The sequence below is a fragment of the Hordeum vulgare genome, chromosome 5H (assembly GCF_904849725.1).
Source record: "Hordeum vulgare subsp. vulgare chromosome 5H, MorexV3_pseudomolecules_assembly, whole genome shotgun sequence".
Lineage (NCBI taxonomy): Eukaryota > Viridiplantae > Streptophyta > Magnoliopsida > Poales > Poaceae > Hordeum > Hordeum vulgare.
This window is the reverse complement of record NC_058522.1, coordinates 346,503,472-346,524,233: the sequence shown is the minus strand read 5'-3', so window position 1 is coordinate 346,524,233 and position 20,762 is coordinate 346,503,472. Positions and strand designations below refer to the sequence as shown.

Below are 20,762 nucleotides of genomic sequence, written 5' to 3'. Positions count from 1 at the left end.
GCAACAACATTTTTTTATTTTATTTGATACCTAAAATATTCAAAGGAATTTGGTTAATGTAAATACCTAAAAACCTATTCGATTACTAGTTTTCTATTATATTCAAAAGACCATTCTACCTATCTACATTCTACAGCAAATTCCTACCATTCTACATTCTATAAGCAAATCCACACTACTGCCTACTATCATTCTACCTATCTATTCTATTAAAAAAACCTACATCATACCTATATTTCTACTCTATTCTATTCAAAATACCTACATTCTATCAATAAAACCTATATGTTTTATTCTATTAAAAAACTACATTCTACTGCCATCCTATCTGCCATGCATCCTACCAATTCAGTGAAAGAATGGAGGGAGGAGGGAGGAAAAGGGAGGGATAGAGGGGGAGGAAGGTAGGGAGGGAGGGATGAGGGAGGAAAAGGGAGGGAGAGAGGAGGGAGGAAGGGAGGGAGGGAGGGAATAGGGAGAGCTACCGCGGGAAGAGAGAGCATTGATGGCAGCGGGCAACGGCGAACGAAGGCGGCGGGCGATGACGGCGGCGGCAAGCAGAGGAGAGTGCGCGAGAGAGTGAGGAGAATGACTAATGAGATAATGAAACAGACGACCGCGGGTGGGCGATAAGATCAGCTTAGTAGTAGAGCGAGTAAATAGATGCGCTACTGCTAAGACAAATAACCGTAGCGTCGGTATGCAACTGCGCACTGCTGCTAAGTGGAGCCCACCAGCTGGCAGAAAGTGACCATAGTTGCAGCGTGTGGCCAAGAGCCGACGCTAGTGCTATGTGTTTAGCGATAGCGGTGTGTTCTCGAGCCACGCTTCTATTATCGGGAGCCCTGATGTGTACGATGAGGACCACTTATCAATAACACTTGTTGGCTCACACGCGCTACTATTATGTCTTTACTGTAGCGCAGGTTACTTCCCTGCACTGCTGCAAAGTAATAGTAGCGTCAGTGAGTTATCCCACGCTAGTGTTAACCTTCTAGCTATAAGCATTCGCCTAATATACTATGCTACTATATTAAAGCTGCTAAGCTAGGAGCTCTCAGATGCACTACATTAAAGCTCCTAAACTAGGAGCTCTCACATGCGTTTGCCTTTGTGGGCGTTAGCTATCAGCTGATAGTCACTTCTCTAATATCTGATGTGCGTTTGCCGTTGTGGGCGTTAGCTATCTCATTGTCACGTTTTTCTCATATCTGGTTGACATGTACTAGATGCTAAGCCATCAATTTTTTACTGTCCATTGATATTTGTTTTTTTTGTTGCTGATTTTAACACAATACAATACAATACAAATGCTTATGCATATGCATATACACACATTTCTACAAACACACGCACACACATCTTATCCTTACAATAATTTTCGAGATTCTAAACCAGCACAGCATTTTGAGAATAACGAAATTATCATAGATGCCATCGTAGTCGACAGAAAATGCCTCCTCCCACTAAATGAATATCACCGAAGAGCTTGCAAAATTCCAGAAAAATGCAAGCCCCGATGCCAACACAGAACAACATATATGCTTATATATATGCACATACACTCACCCTTATTAATACATGCATGCACACCGTACTCCTATAACGTTATGAGTAGTATAAAGCGTAGCATTTTTTTTCTTCTCATTCTACCTTTACTATAGATACCGAGTCGACACAGTATCTTGAAATTGATGAAGTCACCCATACGCCTTCTTTTTCCACGGGAACGTCTTCTCCCACTAAACGAATATCGTCGGAGAGCCGGAAATAAATCTAGGAAAATGTGAGCATGAGTGCCAACATAGATGCTCACATATATGCCCCATATGAACGCGTGCACATACTCTCTACACCTATAACATTGTGAGTAGTACAAAGTGAAGCATTTTTTGCTCATTCTATCTTTTATATAAATTTAGAATAATTATGGTGCGATACCTAAAAACTATTTTCTGCAGGATACCATAGTATAAGCAAATCAAAGAAAATTATGTGCCTTAGAGTATCTAGGTTAGTACCATTTAAACTGTGAGAATTATGCTTGATTTTGATTGATAGTGCATCTTTAATTCCATTGCTCACGCATGCTATTTTTCATGACTATGGGTTATGGAATGCAACATATATTACTTAAAATAGTATGTATAACGAAATCTTCAATGCACTATAATGTCAAATGTTCTAACTTTCTACTAGAGTATTTTCATTCAAATTTTTCAGTTTTATGAACAATGAAGCAATGACATTGTTGATTTTTTTTCACTGGGTTGCCAACACCCAGTCTGAAAGAATGGACATTTGTATAAAGGTCAATCCTTTTTATTGTCCACATCACTTTTTCTGTTGTTTTTCCTTCTTCTGTATCTTGCTTCGTTCACTAATACAAATTTCCATCCATTATAGGATGTGTATTACTTGTGAAATGTGATCTTTAAACTATATATTGGAGGAAATTTTCTTTGGTTCAAAGGACCTTCATTTTGTTAAACTTTTGGTTGCGTCAGACAAATTTTAAATTGTGTTTCTCTTGATAGACGCAACTTTGGTTGAAACATTTATGATGTATAGCTAAGTGTTTGTAACCATGGATGAATTGTTTTTTGGTACCTTTCAGTATTTATCTAAATTAAATTTACTTGCGCATTATCAACTGCTAGCTCACTTATCCATTGCCTTATTTTTTTCTATAAGAAAATCAACACATCCACGCGTATAAGATTCATGCTGGGCGCGGCGTGCTGCCGCACCTCTACTTGCTAGTAGTGTAATATTAGGTGGGAGCACATGCTAGTACTACGTGGAAGTACTGAGTTAGTTTATGTTAAGGGCACATGTTAATGTAGTTGGGACTATACGTGTTACTACTACTTGGGAGCACAAAATGGGAAGCATAAGTTACTACTAGAAGTGGGCATAGTGATGTAAATGGCGAATAAATGACGCACACAAGTCCTGTTTAGTTAGATTTAGCTAACTTTATTTTAATTCTTTTTTCTATGTTCTGAATTCGTTGAGACGAGGACAATGAAGCAATGGAAAGAACGATGAGGTAGTAGTAGTACGAAGCCGGAAGGTGTTTGTTTTTAAAGTTGAGTGAGGAGACGGATCACGTAACAATAAGCAACACATGTATTTTGACATCTCATAAGGTAATGAAATTGATAGAGGACAAAAGCACGATGCCCCACATTCTCAGCTGCTGATTGTTGTTCATTTTCTCTGTTTTTTTATTGCACCGTTAGACCATAAGGTGGATTTAAATGGGACCCGGTTTATATCCTTATATGAGCACAGATTACTCACGTTGTGAGCATAGGTTAGTAGTAGTTGAGAGTAACATATGTTTGAAAAAGCTCATCGAAACTTATCAACATAAGATTTGGCTTTAAAATTTTTGTCATGAGAAACACAACGTTAAAGTTTATATTTTAGACGCACGGTTGTAATGGACAGTATCATATACTAGTATCATGCATATGATACTTTGTGTATGGTACCACAACCGTAATGCATAGTATCATGTGTTAGTATCATAGGATGATTCATTTATTGTCATGCAAGACATATAGTACCATTTCATTTAATATGATACGGTATCATAATATGATACTCAACCCTTTCTTTTTTTATTTAATTTTACGTCAATTCATTAAAATTGTTTAGTTGGTATGTATGATAGTAGTACCTATGATCCTTCGGCAGGCTTATTATCGGTTTCACCGTTTTCTTCACAGGCGAGACCCTAGCCATAACTGGGCCAAAATGAACAGGCTGAGGAAGCCTGTTCTACAGCGTCATCGTCATTTCGTCTAGCTTTATCACCTGGAAAAACCCACCATCCACTCGTCTCCTTCCTCCGCCATCGTTCCCGCGGCACCATGGCCACGGCGACACCGCAGCAATGCTGCCTTCCGGCCCGCGCGCTCCCTCCTCCCACCTCCGCTCCCCTGCGCCTACGCCACCTCACCAGAGCAGCCTCCTCCTTCCACTTCCCGGGCCGCCGCACGGCAACGGCAAGAAGGAGAGGAAGAGCCGCCTTCGCCTTCTCCCCCAGGTAGCAAATTAGCTCCTCTCTTGGCCGAAGAATACAGTCAGGAGGAACCCGCTGTTTAAATTTGATTGGGTTCTCTTCTATTGTATTCATGTAGATGCACGTTGGAGACGGGTGGCCCGGCCTTTGATCCTCTAGGGCTCTACAGGGAGGACCCCTCCAGTTCTGATTATCAGTCTCCCTTCTTGACATTTTTCGGTGTCCTCTCTCCAGTGTTCGGGAGCTCCAGTGGATCCAGGAAAGAGAAGTCATCCTATGGCCGGGGAGCAGCAGGTTGCAACTCGAAGCTAATCCCTTCTCCCTCTATTATTTTCGACATACTCCCTCCGGTCCTTTTTAGTCTGCATATAAGTTTTGTCGGAAGTCAAAGTATCCCTACTTTGACCAAACTTATAGAAAAAATTATCAACATTCACCATGCCAAATCAATATTGTTAGATTCTTTACGAAATGTAGTTTCATAATGCATATATTTAGTATTGTAGATATTGATATTTTTTAATATAAATTTGGTCAAACTTTGCAAAGTTTGACTTGACCGAAATCTAAAACGCGGAGTAAAAAGGACCGGAGGGAGTACTATAGTCAATGATTATTTTGTCAGTGCTTTAGAAGGACGCCACTTTGCACAAATGCTTCCTTACTTTAGGTGAAGTGATGTTTTTGGGATGAAAGGCGCAAGGAGCACCCGACTTTAAATTAATAAAGCCAACATAGGCCACTTAGTCTTACAAAGTGTTACAACTGAAAGGAGAATAGAAGTGCCAAAATCAGAGCTTAAGAGTAAGCATTACAGAACCGCTCAAAAGACATAGCCCTACACAGATATAAAGGTGCTACGTTGGGCTTGATGGCTTCACAAGATGTTTCTGTTGATGGCGTATTGGTGTGCAAGTGTATGATCATGCGATGCACCGGGCTGGCTGCGTCACTGGCCTTCCCCTTCACTGGAGGGCACCACTGCTGAAAGAAAAGAGACCATTTGAAAATAAAATTAGCTGGATGACATAGAAATTTTCCTTCGATAGCAATTTTGTTGCTAAGGCCGCAAACGAGCGCTAGACTAATCTACGTTGCTTGCCTCTCGTGGTGCACAGCAGAGCAAGCTGTTAACCATGGAGTTTGTTGCCCAGTTAGCGGCAAAGCTGTCCTTGACACAGCTCCATAAGAATTTATTAGGGGCACATCGAAAAAGAATGTGGTCGACGTCTTCTGGGCCGTCGCAAAGGGCGCAGCAGCCGTTGCCTGGACCTCTCTTTTTCTGAAGGTTAACTGCAGATGGCAAACGATTTAACTCAGCCCGCCAAAGAGAAATATGGACTTTGAGCGAAACTCTTGCTGCCCAGAGGGCCTTAGAGTATCTCACCTTAGGACCTTGGTTAAGTTTGGTGTATGAAGGCCTTAGAGTATCTCACCTTAGGACCTTGGTTAAGTTTGGTGTATGAAGATTTTACTGAGAAGTCGCAACATGCCTCCAGATCCCAATTTACCGAATCCTTTTCGGTGGTTAAATTAGTATTAGTGAGCTGAATTTGTAAAGCTTCCCATGAGGCAAGCTCAGAATCACTGAGGTTACGCATAAAAGCCAGATTAATTTGGCCGGCGACAAACACATTGCTAACTAAGATCTCGGGGTCTGGTGCAATGACAAATAGGTTAGGATAAATAGCATAGTGAAGTTTGTCATCAGTCCATTTTGAAAGCCAGAATTTGGTGTCCTTCTCGTTCCCGACCTCGAAGCGAGCACAATTGAATATCTCTTTGCATTTTTGGACCCCATTCCAAAATTGGGAGCCCTTGGTCTTAGTAGCGAAGAGCGAAGAATCTGAGAAGTACTTAGCTTTGGGGACACGAGCGCACAGGCTGTCATCGTTCCGAGCAATTTTCCAAATCCACTCACTAATCAGCGCAAGGTTCATTTTCTTGGAATTAGTAATACCTAGGCCTCCCTGGTCTTTAGGTTTGCAAATGTCCGCCCATCGAACCATATGGTATTTGTGCTTGGCCACGTCTGCTTCCTAGAAGAATCTGTCTCTAACTTTGTTGAACTGCGCATGGATGCCACCCCCAGCAAGAAGAGGCCCATAGCGAAGGTCGGGTTAGCCGACAAACATGCATTGGTAAGAGTGAGTCTCGCGCCCGAAGACACGAGTTTCCCTTGCCAAGGGTCAACTCGTGTAATAACATTACTAATCGCTGGATCCCAATCCGACGCCAACACCTGTCTATCCAGCATAGGAGGCCAATCTAAGAGATGGGAAAATCCGATTTGTGGCAGTTAAGAAGATTGGCAATTCACACCCACTCTCAACATCATCCACACCTACCCTGCATACTTCACTTTTGGCAAAGTTTAATTTTCATCCCTGACATAGCTTCAAAGCAAATTAAAAGGATCTTGATAATGGCCAAACTTTGTACATCGGGCTCAAAGAGAAGCATCGTGTCGTCTGCGTATTAGAGATGAGTCACTCCTCCAGGTGTGAGGTGGGACGCCACCCCTTTGAGGTGACCAGCCTCTTTGGCTTTGGTTAGCATGGAAGAAAGCGAATCGTTGACTATATCAAATAGAAGGGTAGAGATGGGATCCCCTTGACGCAGGCCTCTCTTACTGCAAAAAAAGGGCCAACCTCCCCATTGATGCAAATTGCAGTATGTCCTCCCGAGACAAGCTGCATAATCCTGTGAATAAAGCCTGCTTGGAACCCTTTCCGTTGCAGAACTTCTCGAAGAAAAGACCAACTAACTCGGTCATACGCCTTTTCAGTGTCAAGTTTTAGAAGAACATCAGGGGGTTTCTTACGCTTAAGCTCGTGAACAATTTCGTTAAGACATAGCACCCTCTCAAGGTTAGAACAGCCTTTAATAAAATCCATTTGCGCTGGGTCGACAATTTTAGCCGCTAACAGACCCAATCGCATCGCATACTTTGACAACCAGTTTGAAGAGCACATTGATAAGTGCGATAGGTTGTAATTGGGATATATGATCCGCCCCTGGGGTCTTAGATTAAAGCTAGAATAGCAAACTTAATACGTTTGATATCGGTCGTACCTAACGCAAATCCATTCATATTCTCAGTGATCAACGGTTTGAGCATCCCCTGTTGTTCGGATTTTTTTGGCGCTTGTCCCCTTCTCAAAACATGTCCCAACATGTAAATATTCTTCTCCTTAATTAAAAGGCATCGCTCCAGCCGGTTCCTCGGGAAAAGAAAGTAATTTGCTTGTAACTGATAAACCTAATGGACTACCCATAAAAAAATCTGCCTCTTGATTGCTCATCCACATTTTGTCAAGATTTTGGTTGTAGGATCTTGATGAGAAATTTCTTCAACTAGTCTAAAATTTCAACCCCAATTTAGCCCAAACATATACATGATATTTAGTTACTACGAAAATTCAGTTGATATAGGGAGTGCCGAGTCGACTGCTACTATTTATGTATTAAACATGTATGACTGGTGGCATTGTCCTTCTGGTAGAAACTAGGGTTCTACCGGCCCTCTGCCTTAGGTTATATGGATAGGAGGGAGGTTGGAGGAGACGAGGGCGCCGCGATTGGCGTGACAGCGCCGTCTCGACGCAGGGAGGAGGCGGCGGCAAGTAGTAGAGGCGGCTAGGGTTAGGGCACCGACTCCTAGTTGGAGCCGATCAAAATAGATTGATCTTTGCTTAATCTCAAAAGTGTTGATTACATGACTATATATAAGTTCCCTAGGCTATAATAAACTGGGCTAAGCCCCTAATATTATTAAGATAACTGGGCCAGTTTGGCTAACTGTGACTCTGGTCATAACATTTCTCTCCGCCTGCGCAAACAAGCTGGACGTCTAGAAAATGTTGGCGGAACTCCTTGAGCTGCTCCCAAGGTGCCTTCGGAGGGTTGAGCTGGTCCGAAGTACGTCGTGCATCAAGGCCTGGAATGTCGCCGGCGCATTGGAGAGACCGAAAGGCCTCACCAAAAACTCGAAGTGGTCGTGATGGGAACCAGAACGCAAATCGAGCGTAGGGAATAAGCGTGGCCCTAGCGGCTCTTCCCGGAGCTCCTGCACGGCCGATATAGGAAAATTGACCGTTGTTGTCTTGGCAGTGAGAGCACGATAATCGAGGTAGAAACGCCACGAGCCCTCGGGCTTGTGAACAAGGAGCACCGGTAAATGGTTGTCGTGCCGCTGTAGGAGATGAGCCAACAGGGGCGGCTTGGAGTCTGCTATGGCGGTTGACAGCTGAGAGGGAACTGCTGGAGAAGTGCCACCCTCGCCCTTCCACTTCACCATGCGCCCTTGATGCCAGAAAGTCATGGTTAGTGCGTCAAAGTCCCAAAGGATGGGTCCGAGCGTCCGCAAGAAGTCGACGCCGAGGATGAAGTCGTAGTCGCCCAAGTCGATGCCGACGCACGTGATGGCGAAGGACTCGTCGCCGATGAGGATGGGAACCTGCTGCGCAATTCCGTGGCAGCGGAGACGGTCACCATTAGCCACGGTAACTCGGAGCTGCTCGCCACCCGTCGGCTGGCCACGGAGACGGTCACCATTAGCCACGGTAACTCGGAGCTGCTCGCCGCCCGTCGGCTGGAGGGCCAGGCGACGCATAGTAGACGCGGGCAGGAAGTTGTGTGTAGAGCCCGTGTCCAGGAGAGCTAAGAGGCGCTCCCTATTAACTGTCACTGGCAACAACATCGTTGTTTCCGCTCGTATGCCGGCAAGCTCGGAGGGAGCTGTATCCTCCGCGACATAGTCGTCCGCCTCCAGGTAGAAGAGGCGCAGGCAGTTTTGCCTGGCACGTAGGGCTCATCGCAGTTGAAACATAACCCCTGGCGACGACGCTCATTTTGTTCGGCCGGGGTTAGTTGACGGAACGGTCGAGTTGCTGTTGTGGCGGGCGTCCCTGTCGCCGGCTGGGCAGGCCGGCTGGGTGCAGACATAGCCGGCTGAGGGGGTGGGCGAGGTGCCTGGACCGGGAATGCCTGCTGCATAGCCACCGTCCGCTGCTCGAACGCACGGGCATAGTACATGGCCTTCTGGATGTCTTGCGGTCCTCGAAGCTCTACGTCCACGCGAATATGATCTGGCAGACCGCCGACGAAGAGCTCGGCCCGTTGACGGGCCGTCACGCCAGGCGCGTGGCACGCCAGGGCCTGGAAGCGGTCGGCGAAGTCCTGCACCGTGGAGGTGAAGGGGAGTCGGCCTAGCTCCGCCAGCCGGCTCCCGTGTATCGGCGGCCCGAAGCGAAGGAGACAGAGCTCACGAAAGCGCTCCCATGGGGGCATGCCGCCCTCGTCCTGCTTGAGGGCGTAGTACCACGTCTGCGCGGCGCCTCGGAGGTGATATGAGGCGAGCCAGGTGCGGTCCGACGCGAGTGTGCGTTGCCCTCGAAAGAACTGCTCACACTGATTAAGCCAGTTGAGGGGGTCCTCGGTGCCGTCGAAGGTGGCGAAGTCGAGCTTGGCGAAGCGCGGCGGTGTCTGAGTATGACCGCCGTGGCCGTACGGGTCGGCGGTGTGGAGCAGCATGGGGGGCGGCGCCAGGTCACTGGACGCACGGGGTGCCCCGTGAAACGGCTGCCCGTCGAGGCCGGCGTAGGGACCCGCGGAGCTGGAGGGCCCGCAGTACTGTAGGGTGGGCGTCGGCTGCAGTGACGACCCGGCCAACCAGGCCGGAAGTGGTGACGGCGAGGGCGGGAACCGGACCTGGTGCATCGGGACTCCCACCGACGCGGTCGTAGCCGGCCCGGAGTGGATCGGCGGGGGCGCCTGCAGCTGCAGCGGCTGCTGCAGGGGGGAAACGGGTGCGGCGGAGGTCGCGAGGGTCGGCGACGGCCATTGCGGCCAGGGCGGGTTGGAGGCGGGAGGCGGCTGCAGCTGCAGCGGCCCAGCGAGCGCCGCGGAGGCCGCCGGGTGCGGCGGTTGCCACGGCAGGAGCAGCGGCCCGGTGGCGCGGCTGGCGGCCGCCCGTAGGGCCCAACCAAGTAGAGGCGGATGCCCTGGACTGCGGTGGCGAGATCGCGGAGCGCTCCAGCGACTTCCTCCGGAGTGAAGACGGTGGGAATCGGCACGGCGGAGGTGACCGACACCGGCAGAGAAGGGGTGCCGACCGTGGTCGCCAGCGGGAGGGTTGAGGTGGGCGGCGGCGAAGACATGATCGCACCGAAGCTACCTGATACCAAACTGGTTGAAACTAGGGTTCTACCGGCCCTCTGCCTTAGGTTATAAGGGTAGGAGGGAGGTTGGAGGAGACGAGGGCGCCGCGACCGGCGTGACAACGCCGTCTCGGCGCAGGGAGGAGGCGGCGGCGAGTAGTAGAGGCGGCTAGGATTAGGGCACCGGCTCCTAGTTGGAGCCGATCAAAATAGATTGATCTTTGCTTAATCTCAAAAGTGTTGATTACATGACTATATATAAGTTCCCTAGGCTATAATAAACTGTGCTAAGCCCCTAATATTATTAAGATAACTGGGCCAGTTTGGCTAACTGGGCCTCTGGTCATAACACGTTCATATATTTGCAGCTCGAGTACACTTCAGTTTATCCGTTTATACCTATATAATGTATTTTAATCTGATTGGAGCAGCTGCAATGGAGGACAGTACTATTGATTTTGGTGACTTCTTCAAGGGTCCTCTACCTGGGAAGTTTTTGAAGCTCCTTGGGTTTTTGGCATTGTCTCGACTTGGTGTGTATATACCTTTGGGTGGAGTGAACCAGGCAGCTTTTGCTGGTAATCTTGACCAGAACAGTCTGCTGGGCACTTTAGATTCTTTTTCTGGTGGAGGTATTGGCCGGCTTGGAATATGCTCCCTCGGCATTGTTCCGTTCATCAATGCACAGATTGTGTTTCAGCTCCTTACTCAGCTTTACCCGAAATTGCAAGAGCTTCAGAAAAAAGAAGGGGAGGCAGGTAGAAAAAAGATTCTTCAGTACACAAGATATGCATCTGTTGGTTTTGCAATTGCCCAGGTAGGTTAGAGTCTTGGAAATATTTGAGCATCTCTTGGATATCTTCTTTTTGTCAAGATAATGACTAGTTAAAACTACAAGAGCAGCTGTTGGAATTTTTTGATGTCAATAATTGGTTCTGAAGCGTCGTACCTCAAGGTTTCCATGGTACCGAAGGGGATACCTTGTGTGTATGACTTACTTTTGTCGGGACAGATGAAAAGCTTTGTAATGTTGTGCGATCAGTGATCACATGCTATATTAACTGACTATCTACTTAACAGCATACCATGTTAAACAGTTAGAATTATGTCAAACATGCCACACAATTTGACCACATAACTTGCAATATCAAGGTAATATGACACTTCCTTTTTTGTAACTTATACCTTCTATGTACACCGATGACTTACCTTTGGCATGGAAAAGAAACTCAAAATACAACAAACTTATTCCTGATGCCAAATCATGTGCTTTGCGGTCATGAACAATGAAAAACAATCCTAGTATTACTCATTTGAGTCCGTCCGACGCTTCTGTTGTCAGATTTTTTTTGGAGAATGATATACTGCTGTGTGTACATTTCATTCTAGTACGAGGTTGCACAATATTAGTTATGAAGGTATTATTTTATTTTTAATGTAAGTTCTGATTGCTCTATTTATCTTCCCATCTGCTTCAAATTTGATTTTTGTACCTTTTGCTAGGCTATCGGGCAAGTTCTTTTTCTTCGTCCTTATGTTAATGACTTCAGCACAGAATGGGTACTAACATCTGTGACTCTATTGACACTTGGATCGGTGTTCACAACTTTCCTTGGTGAAACAATATCTGAGTTGAAACTCGGGAATGGAACATCTCTTCTTATATTTACAAGTATAATATCGTATTTGCCTGCATCATTTGGAAGGACAGTTGCAGAGGGATTTCAAGCAGGCAATTATGTTGGACTTCTCACAATCATATTGTCATTCTTTTTCTTAGTTCTTGGGATTGTCTATGTCCAGGTGAGAAAATATACTTTGCTTTTCAAGATAAATATAAATTTTGTCCGAGTATGATTTGCTTAATTCAGATCATTTTTATGGTTTCAGGAAGCTGAGAGAAAAATACCACTCAACTATGCTTCTCGATACGGCAGTCGAACTGGAGGACCCCAACGTTCTGCATATCTACCTTTTAAGGTTCGTAATGTTTCCATATGGTTTCATTTAATTTCTGCCTCTCCACATGTTGGACATGGATAGATTTTAGGTTTCGAGATCCGTTAACGCATACAGAACACAAATAAGCCGGGGTAGTAGTTATAGTTAGAGAGTAGCCAATTGTTTCAAGTCTTATTTTGATTAAAGTGAAAATAACTCAATCTCTTCATACTATCTTGAGACGTGCATGGTTTTTTGGAGTGCAAACAAGCGTTTGCACATCTTTTCATGAAGGGGAGAAGCAACACCGTAATTAAAGAGTTAAGAAATCTAGTACATTCACCCATATGCAGAAAACAACATTTTTCAGCACAAGGACACTTAAGTTGAGGACGGCAGCGGACGAAGAATTCCCTGCGCGGGAGCACGCGCGGCGCTGTAGATACTAGTTGAGTCCCCGGCAAGGCCAGCAAGCATGTTCCCCGACTCAGCAGCAGCGCCAACCACCACCGGCGCCACCAAACGTGAAGATGATGACATGGAGTGATGGACTTGGCGTCGGAGTGCTTTGGCGGGAGAATGCTGGGGTGGGAGACTCGGGTGGCGTCTGCTCCATGCGGGACCGGGCGAGGAGGGAGCGCAAGCGGCATTTTTTGTTGAGGGGGAAGGGGAGATGGCTAGGTCCGATTTCTCTGTAATTCCACCGACGGATAGGGACAATCATATTTACTCTTTCGTTTTTTGGCTCAGAATCTCGGGAAGTTGGGGTTGCCTCACTTCTGTCCATACACATGAATTGAGAGCAGCTGGCTGGGGAATCGATGGGCCAAAGCCCAGTTTTTTTTCTTCTGAATATGCCTACCCCAACTTGTTTGGGACTGAAGGCTTTGTTGTTGTTGTTGTTGTTGCATTAAGAAAGGAGAAGAAGGGGAGCCTTGGCGCAGCGGTAAAGCTGTTGCTTTGTGACCATGAGGTCATGGGTTTGAGTCCTTGAAACAGCCTCTTTCAGAAATGCAGGGAAAGGCTGCGTACAAAAGACCCAAAGTGGTCGGACCCTTCCCCCGACCCTGCGCAAGCGGGAGCTACGTGCACCGGGCTGCCCTTTTAATAAAAAAGCAGAAGATACAAACGCCAAAGAAGGTATGACCCATACAACACCATAGAGGCAACCCGACATAATCAGCTGGGGAATCTGAAAAGAACTAGCCCTTAGCCTCCTGGCTCCTCACAACTGCAGCTGCCTACTGCTCTCGATCACCCTCATAAAACCTTGATGTCTTGCCACCTCCCACTCACAAGACCGCTTAGGCCTTGTTCGGTTGCAACGGATTTGAAGGGGATTGGAGTGGATTGAGGAGGATTAAATCCCCTGTAAGTCAAAATCCACCTCAATCCCCTCCAATCCTCTTTGTTGAACCGGTATGGCCCAACCCATCCAGTTATCTCTTAGGGCCTAGGCCCATGTAGTGGGACTGACCTAAAAAGAGGCTCCCAGCCATCCCGTTCCCAGTCTGAGCCGCCACACACAAAACACACGAGCTGGTGGTACTCCTCTCTTCCTCCCGTTTCTACATGGTATCAGAGCCAGGTCCGGCAAGGCCTGACGGACGGCGGTGCCGGCCGGCGTGGCTGCGGGGTCCGGTGGGGATCGACGGCGGCCGTGCGCGCTGGAGAGGAGGCGGCTGTGCGCGGGTTGTGCGCGCGCGCAAGGAGGAGAAGCGGCTGCGCGGACGACAGGGCGACGGCTGGTGCTGGTTCCTTCCTGCCCCGGCTCTCTTATCTCTCTCTGTTCTGCTGTGTTTCTGGAGGTGGAAGGGAGAAGGAGAGAGGAGGAAGCGAAAGAAGGGCGGCTGCTGGAGTCTGGGGTTGCGGCTGCTGCTGTTTGCCCAAGAAGGAGGTTGCAGCTGCTGTTGCTGGTGGTGGTGGTGTGCACTACAGGGGAGACCGGGAGCTGGGTGCTGCTGCTAGAGGAGAAGGTGCTGGTGGTGGTCTGTTCCTGGAGCTGCTGCTGTGCTGTTAGTGGAGCTGTTGTTGTGCTGTTCCTGCTGCTGTGCATTTGAGTTGCTGTTTTGCTGCTGTGTGTTGGTTCTGCTGTGGAGAAGTGAGGCTGTGGTGCTGCTGGAACACCAAAGATGGCTGAACCAAATGCTCTTGCTGCAGCTTTCAAGAAGCTCGCTAAGATCCTCGTGGAGTCCAACTCCAACTTTGGGGCCATCGTTCCTCGACAGGAAGTGGCTCAGAAGCTCAAAATGTCACCCCTGAACATGAAGCTAGAGGGGGCCACAAATTATTTGAGCTGGTCCAGAAGGGCATTGCTGGCTGTGGAACAGAAGGAAGTTGATGGGCACTTATTGGGTGCGGTTGATGAACCCGGAGACAAGACTATCGCGGAGGGAAAGCGGTGGAAGGTCATAAACTCTGTGCTTGTTGGCTGGTTGTTGAACTCAGTGGTGCCCTCCATTGGTCGCTCTGTGGAGGGACTATCCACGTCCGCCGAGATATGGAAGACTCTATCCACCCAATACTCAGGCAAGGGTAATTTCATGCTAATTGCTCAGATTGAGGGGAAGATCAGTCGGCTGCGCCAAGGCGATGACATGTCAGTGATGGCATATGTAGCAGAGCTGCAGGCTTTGTGGGCGGAGCAGGATAACTGTGATCCTCTGGAAATCTATGATGCGGCGTGCATCGAGTCAGGGCGCAAGTGGATTGCACGCAGGCGTGTGCTGAAACTGTTGGAAGGCCTCAGAGGTTGCTTTCATGGCAGGGGGCTTCCCTGTTGCACCAACCTCTCCTGCCAACTATTGAGGAGACTATTGCAGCAATGTCTCAAGAGGAGGTGAGGCTATCTCTTGAGCATGCAAACGTGAAGTTTGTGCCGGCTTCGACATTTGCAGTCACTGAGCGCATGGAGTGGGGAGATCCCAACAAATGTCATATTTGTGGGGAGGTAGGTCATTGGAAGAGGGAATGTCCAACTCGTGGTACAGGCAGGGGATACAACAGAGAGGGCACTGGCAGAGGCAGGTACAAACTGCCGGTGGTACCAATCAGCCGTAGGGGTTGGCACAGTCAAATGCACTTCAGCCATCTCCTTATCGTCAGTTTTGCATGTGCCAGCTTTTCCTGTCAATTTGGTCTCTTTCAGTGTTCTCATTGATCAAATAGACTGTCGTGTGATCCTTGACAAGTTCGGTTGCTTGATTCAGGAGCGACAGACGAGCCAGACGGTTGGGACTGGCACCAGGCGTAGGGGGCTCTGGTACATGGACCAGGAGGTGCAACCGGACTTGGTGTGTGCTGCGACCATGGAGGACAAGGAGAAGCAGGCGATGATCCATCATTGTAGAATGGGTCATGTATCTTTTGATAAGATGAGTAGAATCTTTCCGGATGTTATGTGTGGAATAGGCAAGGGCAAGTTGACATGTGATGCTTGCGAATATGCAAAACACACACGAGCCTCATATGTGAGTAAGAGGCTTAGGAGCATATCTCCTTTTATGCTCATTCATTCGGATGTATGGACTAGCCCAGTAGTGTCAATGAATGGAAAGAAGTATTTTGTTACCTTTATTGACTGCTATTCTCGTATGACTTGGATTTACTTGATGCGTCACAAGGATGAGGTGTTTAGCTGTTTTCAGAACTTCCATGCTCTTGTAAAGAACCAGTTTCAGGTGCAGGTCAACGTGCTCAGGACTGACAATGGTACAGAGTATGTGAACAATATTTTTGGGGATTTCATGGCTAACCAAGGGATTCTTCATCAAACTTCATGTCCGGACACCCCACCTCAGAATGGAGTGGTCGAAAGGAAGAATCTTCATATTCTTGAGGTTGCTCGGTCATTAATGTTTACCATGAATGTGCCTAAGTTCTTATGGGATGAAGCAGTTATGACAGCCACGTACCTGATCAACCGGACACCTTACAGGATATTAGGTATGAAATCTCCGTCTGAGTTGCTCATTAGAGATAATAAGTTTGTTGCTTCCCCAAAGTTGTTTGGCAGTACTTGCTTTGTTCGTGATCACCGACCATCTGTTGGAAAGCTTGATCCTCGGGCAGTGAAGTGTGTCTTCCTGGGATACTCTTCTAGTCAGCAGGGGTATAAATGTTGGTCTCCCTCTGAAAAACGCAGGTTCGTGAGTATGGATGTTACGTTCAGGGAGTTCGAGCCATTCTATGGTACGCCGACTGATCTCAGTCTGCTATTTGCAGAGCTTGACCACCTACATCATGTGCACGATTGTCAAGAGGGGGAGAAGGATGTGTCTCATACTCAGGGTGATTCTATGGGCAATAACACTGCTAATGATGTCCAAGTTCAGGTCCAACCAATAGTGGAAACAATTCCGGTTAGTACTCTCACTGATGATGATGTGCAGGTTCATGTCGAGCCAACCGTCGATACACTTAAGATTGGTGCTCTTCGGGTTCCTGTTCGGGATCGATGGCAGACGAACACCCTAGTGTACTCTCGATGGCAACCACACGTGCAAGGGGAGCAACAGGGCAGTGAGGCAAGAGTGCAGGGGAGCAACAGGGCAATGAGGCAAGAGTGCAAGGGGAGCAGCAAGGCAATGAGGCAAGAGTGCAAGGGGAGCAGCAAGGCAATGAGGCAAGAGTGCAGGAGGAGCAGCAAGATAGTGAGACGAGCTCATCTGACACAGTGGAGCTGCCCATTGCATTGCGAAATGCTACACGTGAAGCGGCAAGAAAGGGTGAAGTAGCAAGGAAGGCTCTACCGAAGGATGATGCTTGTGATGATCTTGATATTGGCAATTTTGTGTCTTATAAGGCTTTGTCACCCACATATAAGGCGTTTGTTGCCTCCCTTCAAACTGTGTCAATTCCAAAGGATTGGAAGGCTGCAAAGCAAGATCCGAGGTGGCGTGAAGCGATGATAGAAGAATTGGAAGCACTAAGGAAAAACAAGACATGGGTGCTAACCACATTGCCGGCAGAAAAGAAAGCAGTGAGTTGTAAGTGGATCTATACAGTAAAGCAGAATCCTGAAGGGAAGGTGGAACGGTATAAGGCCAGATTGGTCGCCAGAGGATATAGTCAAACTTATGGAATTGACTATGATGAGACGTTTGCTCCCGTGGCAAAGATGAACACAGTAAGGATACTGGTCTCCTGTGCTGCAAACTTTGGGTGGAAGTTGCATCAATTAGATGTCAAGAATGCCTTCTTGCATGGTGAGTTGCAAGAAGAAGTGTACATGGAAATACCACCAGGTTTTGGTACTTCAGAGGCTACGGGGAAGGTATGCAGGCTGAAGAAATCCTTGTATGGACTGAAGCAATCACCAAGGGCCTGGTTTGATAGGTTCAGACGCGCTGTCCGTGGTATGGGGTATGGTCAGTGTAACAGTGACCGCACGATGTTCTACAAGCACTCTGATCGGAAGATCACCATTCTTGCTGTTTATGTGGATGACATTATCATCACTGGAGATGATGAGGAGGAAATAGAGAGATTGAAGGGTTGTTTGAGCAAGGAGTTTGAGGTAAAGGATTTGGGTAACCTAAAATACTTTCTTGGCATTGAAGTGGCTCGGACAGAGAAGGGAATCTCTTTGTGCCAACGAAAATACACCTTGGATCTCTTGAGTGACGTGGGCATGATGGGATGTCGTACTGCCCCTACTCCGATTGAACAAAATCACCAAGTGACAGCACAATCAGGAGAGCTAGTGAATAAGGAAGAGTATCCGAAACTGGTTGGAAGGTTGTTGTACTTGTGTCATACCAGGCCTGACATTACGTATGCTACGGGGGTGGTGAGCAGATACATGCATGAACCAAGGAGTGGGCATCTTGATATTGTGCACAGAATCCTGAGATACTTGAAGGGGACTCCGGGTAAAGGGTTGTGGTTTGGAAAGAGTGGACATCTTGAGGTGGATGGCTATAGTGACTCTGACTGGGCCAGTTGTCAAGATGATAGAAGATTAACTTCTGGTTACTGCGTGTTTGTGGGAGGAAATTTGGTATCATGGAGAAGCAAGAAACAGCCGGTTGTGTCTAGATCAACAACAGAAGCTGAGTATAGAGCATTATCTCAAGGGTTGTGTGAGATGCTCTGGGTGAAGTACCTACTGAGCAAGTTGAAACTTCTGAGGAAGGGGCCCTTGAAGGTGTGCTGTGACAATCAGTCAGCTATAGCCATCGCTAATAACCCAATTCAACATGATAGGACAAAGCATGTGGAAATTGATCGGTTCTTCATTAAGGAGAAGCTTGATGCCGGGGTCATCAGCCTTACTCATGTCAGTTCTGGGCAGCAGTTTGCAGATTGTTTGACAAAGGGTCTGGGAACAAAGGATTGTAACTTGGCATGTGACAAGATGGGAATGATAGATATCTACCACCCATCTTGGGACAGAGATCAGGTGACATGCACCTTTGCATGTCACCGTGTGACTTGCGGCCTAAATTCAAATTTAAACATTGCGAAAAAATCTAAAAAAAAATCATGCATGTTCACAGCACATATTAAGATAACCCCTAAAAAATCCAGATCAAAATTCGAAACATACATCGAGAAACAAAAAAGAGAAACTAGATGTGAATAGTCTACACAGAACCATTCGTGACTATTCATGACAGATTTCTCTTTTTTGTTTCTTGATGTATGTTTCGAATTTTGATCTGAATATTTTAGAGGTTATCTTAATATGTGCTGTGAACATGCATGATTTTTTTCAGATTTTTTCGCAATGTTTAAATTTAAATTTAAACCGCAAGTCACACGGTGACATGCAAAGGTGCATGTCACCTGATCTGTGTCCCCCATATTGAGGGGGAGTTGAGGGGGAGTGTTGAACCGGTATGGCCCAGCCCATCCAGTTATCTCTTAGGGCCAGGCCCATGTAGTGGGACTGACCTAAAAAGAGGCTCCCAGCCATCCCGTTCCCAGTCTGAGCCGCCACACACAAAACACACGAGCTGGAGGTACTCCTCTCTTCCTCCCGTTTCTACACTCTCCAATCCCCTTGTGGTGGGGATTAACCGAACAAGCCCTTAGGGTTTTCATTCCACTTGTCTCAGCATTTCAGTCTCGGCAACTGGCCTTGCTCCTGAGTGATACCAGTTCAAAGTGGTGGCTTAATCTGAATGTGCCAGTGGGGTGCAGTCAGCCCAACTGCCCTCCAAACATGAGTGTGTGAGCCTGGTGCTGTTTTCTTCCTCCACTGCCTTGTGCAAATCACGCAATTTCTTCCTTTGAATGAAAAGCTCACGGATGCCCTGTGTATTCTTCAAAAAGAGTAAAGAACATAATTCACTGTACTCTGGCAAAGCAATGCACTGAGGTCCTTGGAGTCATACAGACTCCTGACCTTCCTAGGCACTGGATCTGCCCCTGGGTACGAAAGATTCAGTATGTATTATTCTATCATGCTGTAGTGTGTAGCATTACCTCCAAATCTTTGTTAATGTTTTTGTTTGCCACTAGTGGTTTTGCCTCTATTTTACATCACATTTTGTATTGCATAATGTTGGTTATTCCACCAGAACATTGGGCTTCTCTCCTTCGTGCCATTTGGCTGGTTGAATGCTGGAAACGTACCACTTAGCCCCCCCTTTTGACCCCTCCTCTTCGTTTTCTCCTTATTTTTCCTTTGTTCCCTGTTACAAACCTGATCCTTCTTTTTAAAAAAAAAACCATGATCCTTTACTCTTCAGACACATCACTAGTGACCATGTGAGACGCCGCCCTTGTCTCCTTCCCGAGAAGAACATATTAGGTGCTCCCAGGCTTGGGGATACTTCACCGAGTCCTTGACCACACCATCTCTGCGGTGTCCTCATGTAGGCATGGCATGGAGTCCAGCGACGGTGGTGTGTGCGGTTGCTAGTTTTTTGGTTCTTTTCAACACGAATCAAACAAATCAACCCAGTAATGGAACATATTGAGGGAACTAAATGAATGAATCTGCTTTTCCAGGCCTCTGGTGAGGTACATCAACTTAGTGAGGTTTGCGCGGCGGCCCGACAGATGTAACGACAAACGAGGCTTTATCACTATAGTCCAATGTGTCTGTGTGTGTGTGGGGCGGGGCGCGCGGGGGGGGGGGGGGGGGGGGGGGCAGATAGTGAGGCAGTGGCAAGACCATTTTGGTCTTGTAATGAAAGTTTTATAAGACCTACGCTTTTTGGGTAAGAAGTCAAAATTATGGAATAAGAGGGGCAGATCCATAAAGGGGAAGTTCCAGTTTCGACCTTTGGAGAGTACCATTCCCTTTCCCCCGAGCCGCTCCCACGAGCGGACGGGGGAACCCGCGGCCGCCGCCACCCATACCCTCTCCTCCGCCCCCTCCCTCACCGCCGCCTAGAGGCGCTGTCAGGCGAAGCTCGACCGATGTAGGCGGCGGCGGGGCCGCTCCTTCTCCTTCGAACGAAACCCCTAGCCGGCGCGGGAGGGCTGGCTGCTGAAGGCGCTGTGCTGCGGCGGGGCTCAGTGACGTGGCGCCGGGCACGTGCGGGGGCTGTGGCGTCGTCTGGTGGCGGCGCGGTCTCTTCTTGCTGCTTGGTTGCGGCGCGGCTGCTGCTGGGGCAGCGGTCCAAGGTGGTGCTGGGGGCCTCTGCTTCGGGTGGTTTCACGTGTGACGGCCC

At 47.6% G+C, this 20,762-nt stretch overlaps 1 protein-coding gene across 1 annotated transcript in view; it reads left to right on the top strand.

Moving 5' to 3' along the window:
* Window positions 1-3,770: 3,770 nt before the first annotated feature.
* The window catches only part of LOC123399075 (preprotein translocase subunit SECY, chloroplastic), a 32,399-nt gene continuing 15,407 nt past the window's right edge, over window positions 3,771-20,762 (top strand). Inside the window, exons 1-5 of the mRNA XM_045093497.1 lie at window positions 3,771-4,057; window positions 4,152-4,327; window positions 10,626-11,011; window positions 11,698-11,997; window positions 12,085-12,174. Of these exons, the coding sequence (XP_044949432.1) occupies window positions 3,882-4,057; window positions 4,152-4,327; window positions 10,626-11,011; window positions 11,698-11,997; window positions 12,085-12,174 (1,128 nt within the window). The 5' untranslated portion in view covers window positions 3,771-3,881. The remainder of the gene's footprint in view (window positions 4,058-4,151; window positions 4,328-10,625; window positions 11,012-11,697; window positions 11,998-12,084; window positions 12,175-20,762) is intronic.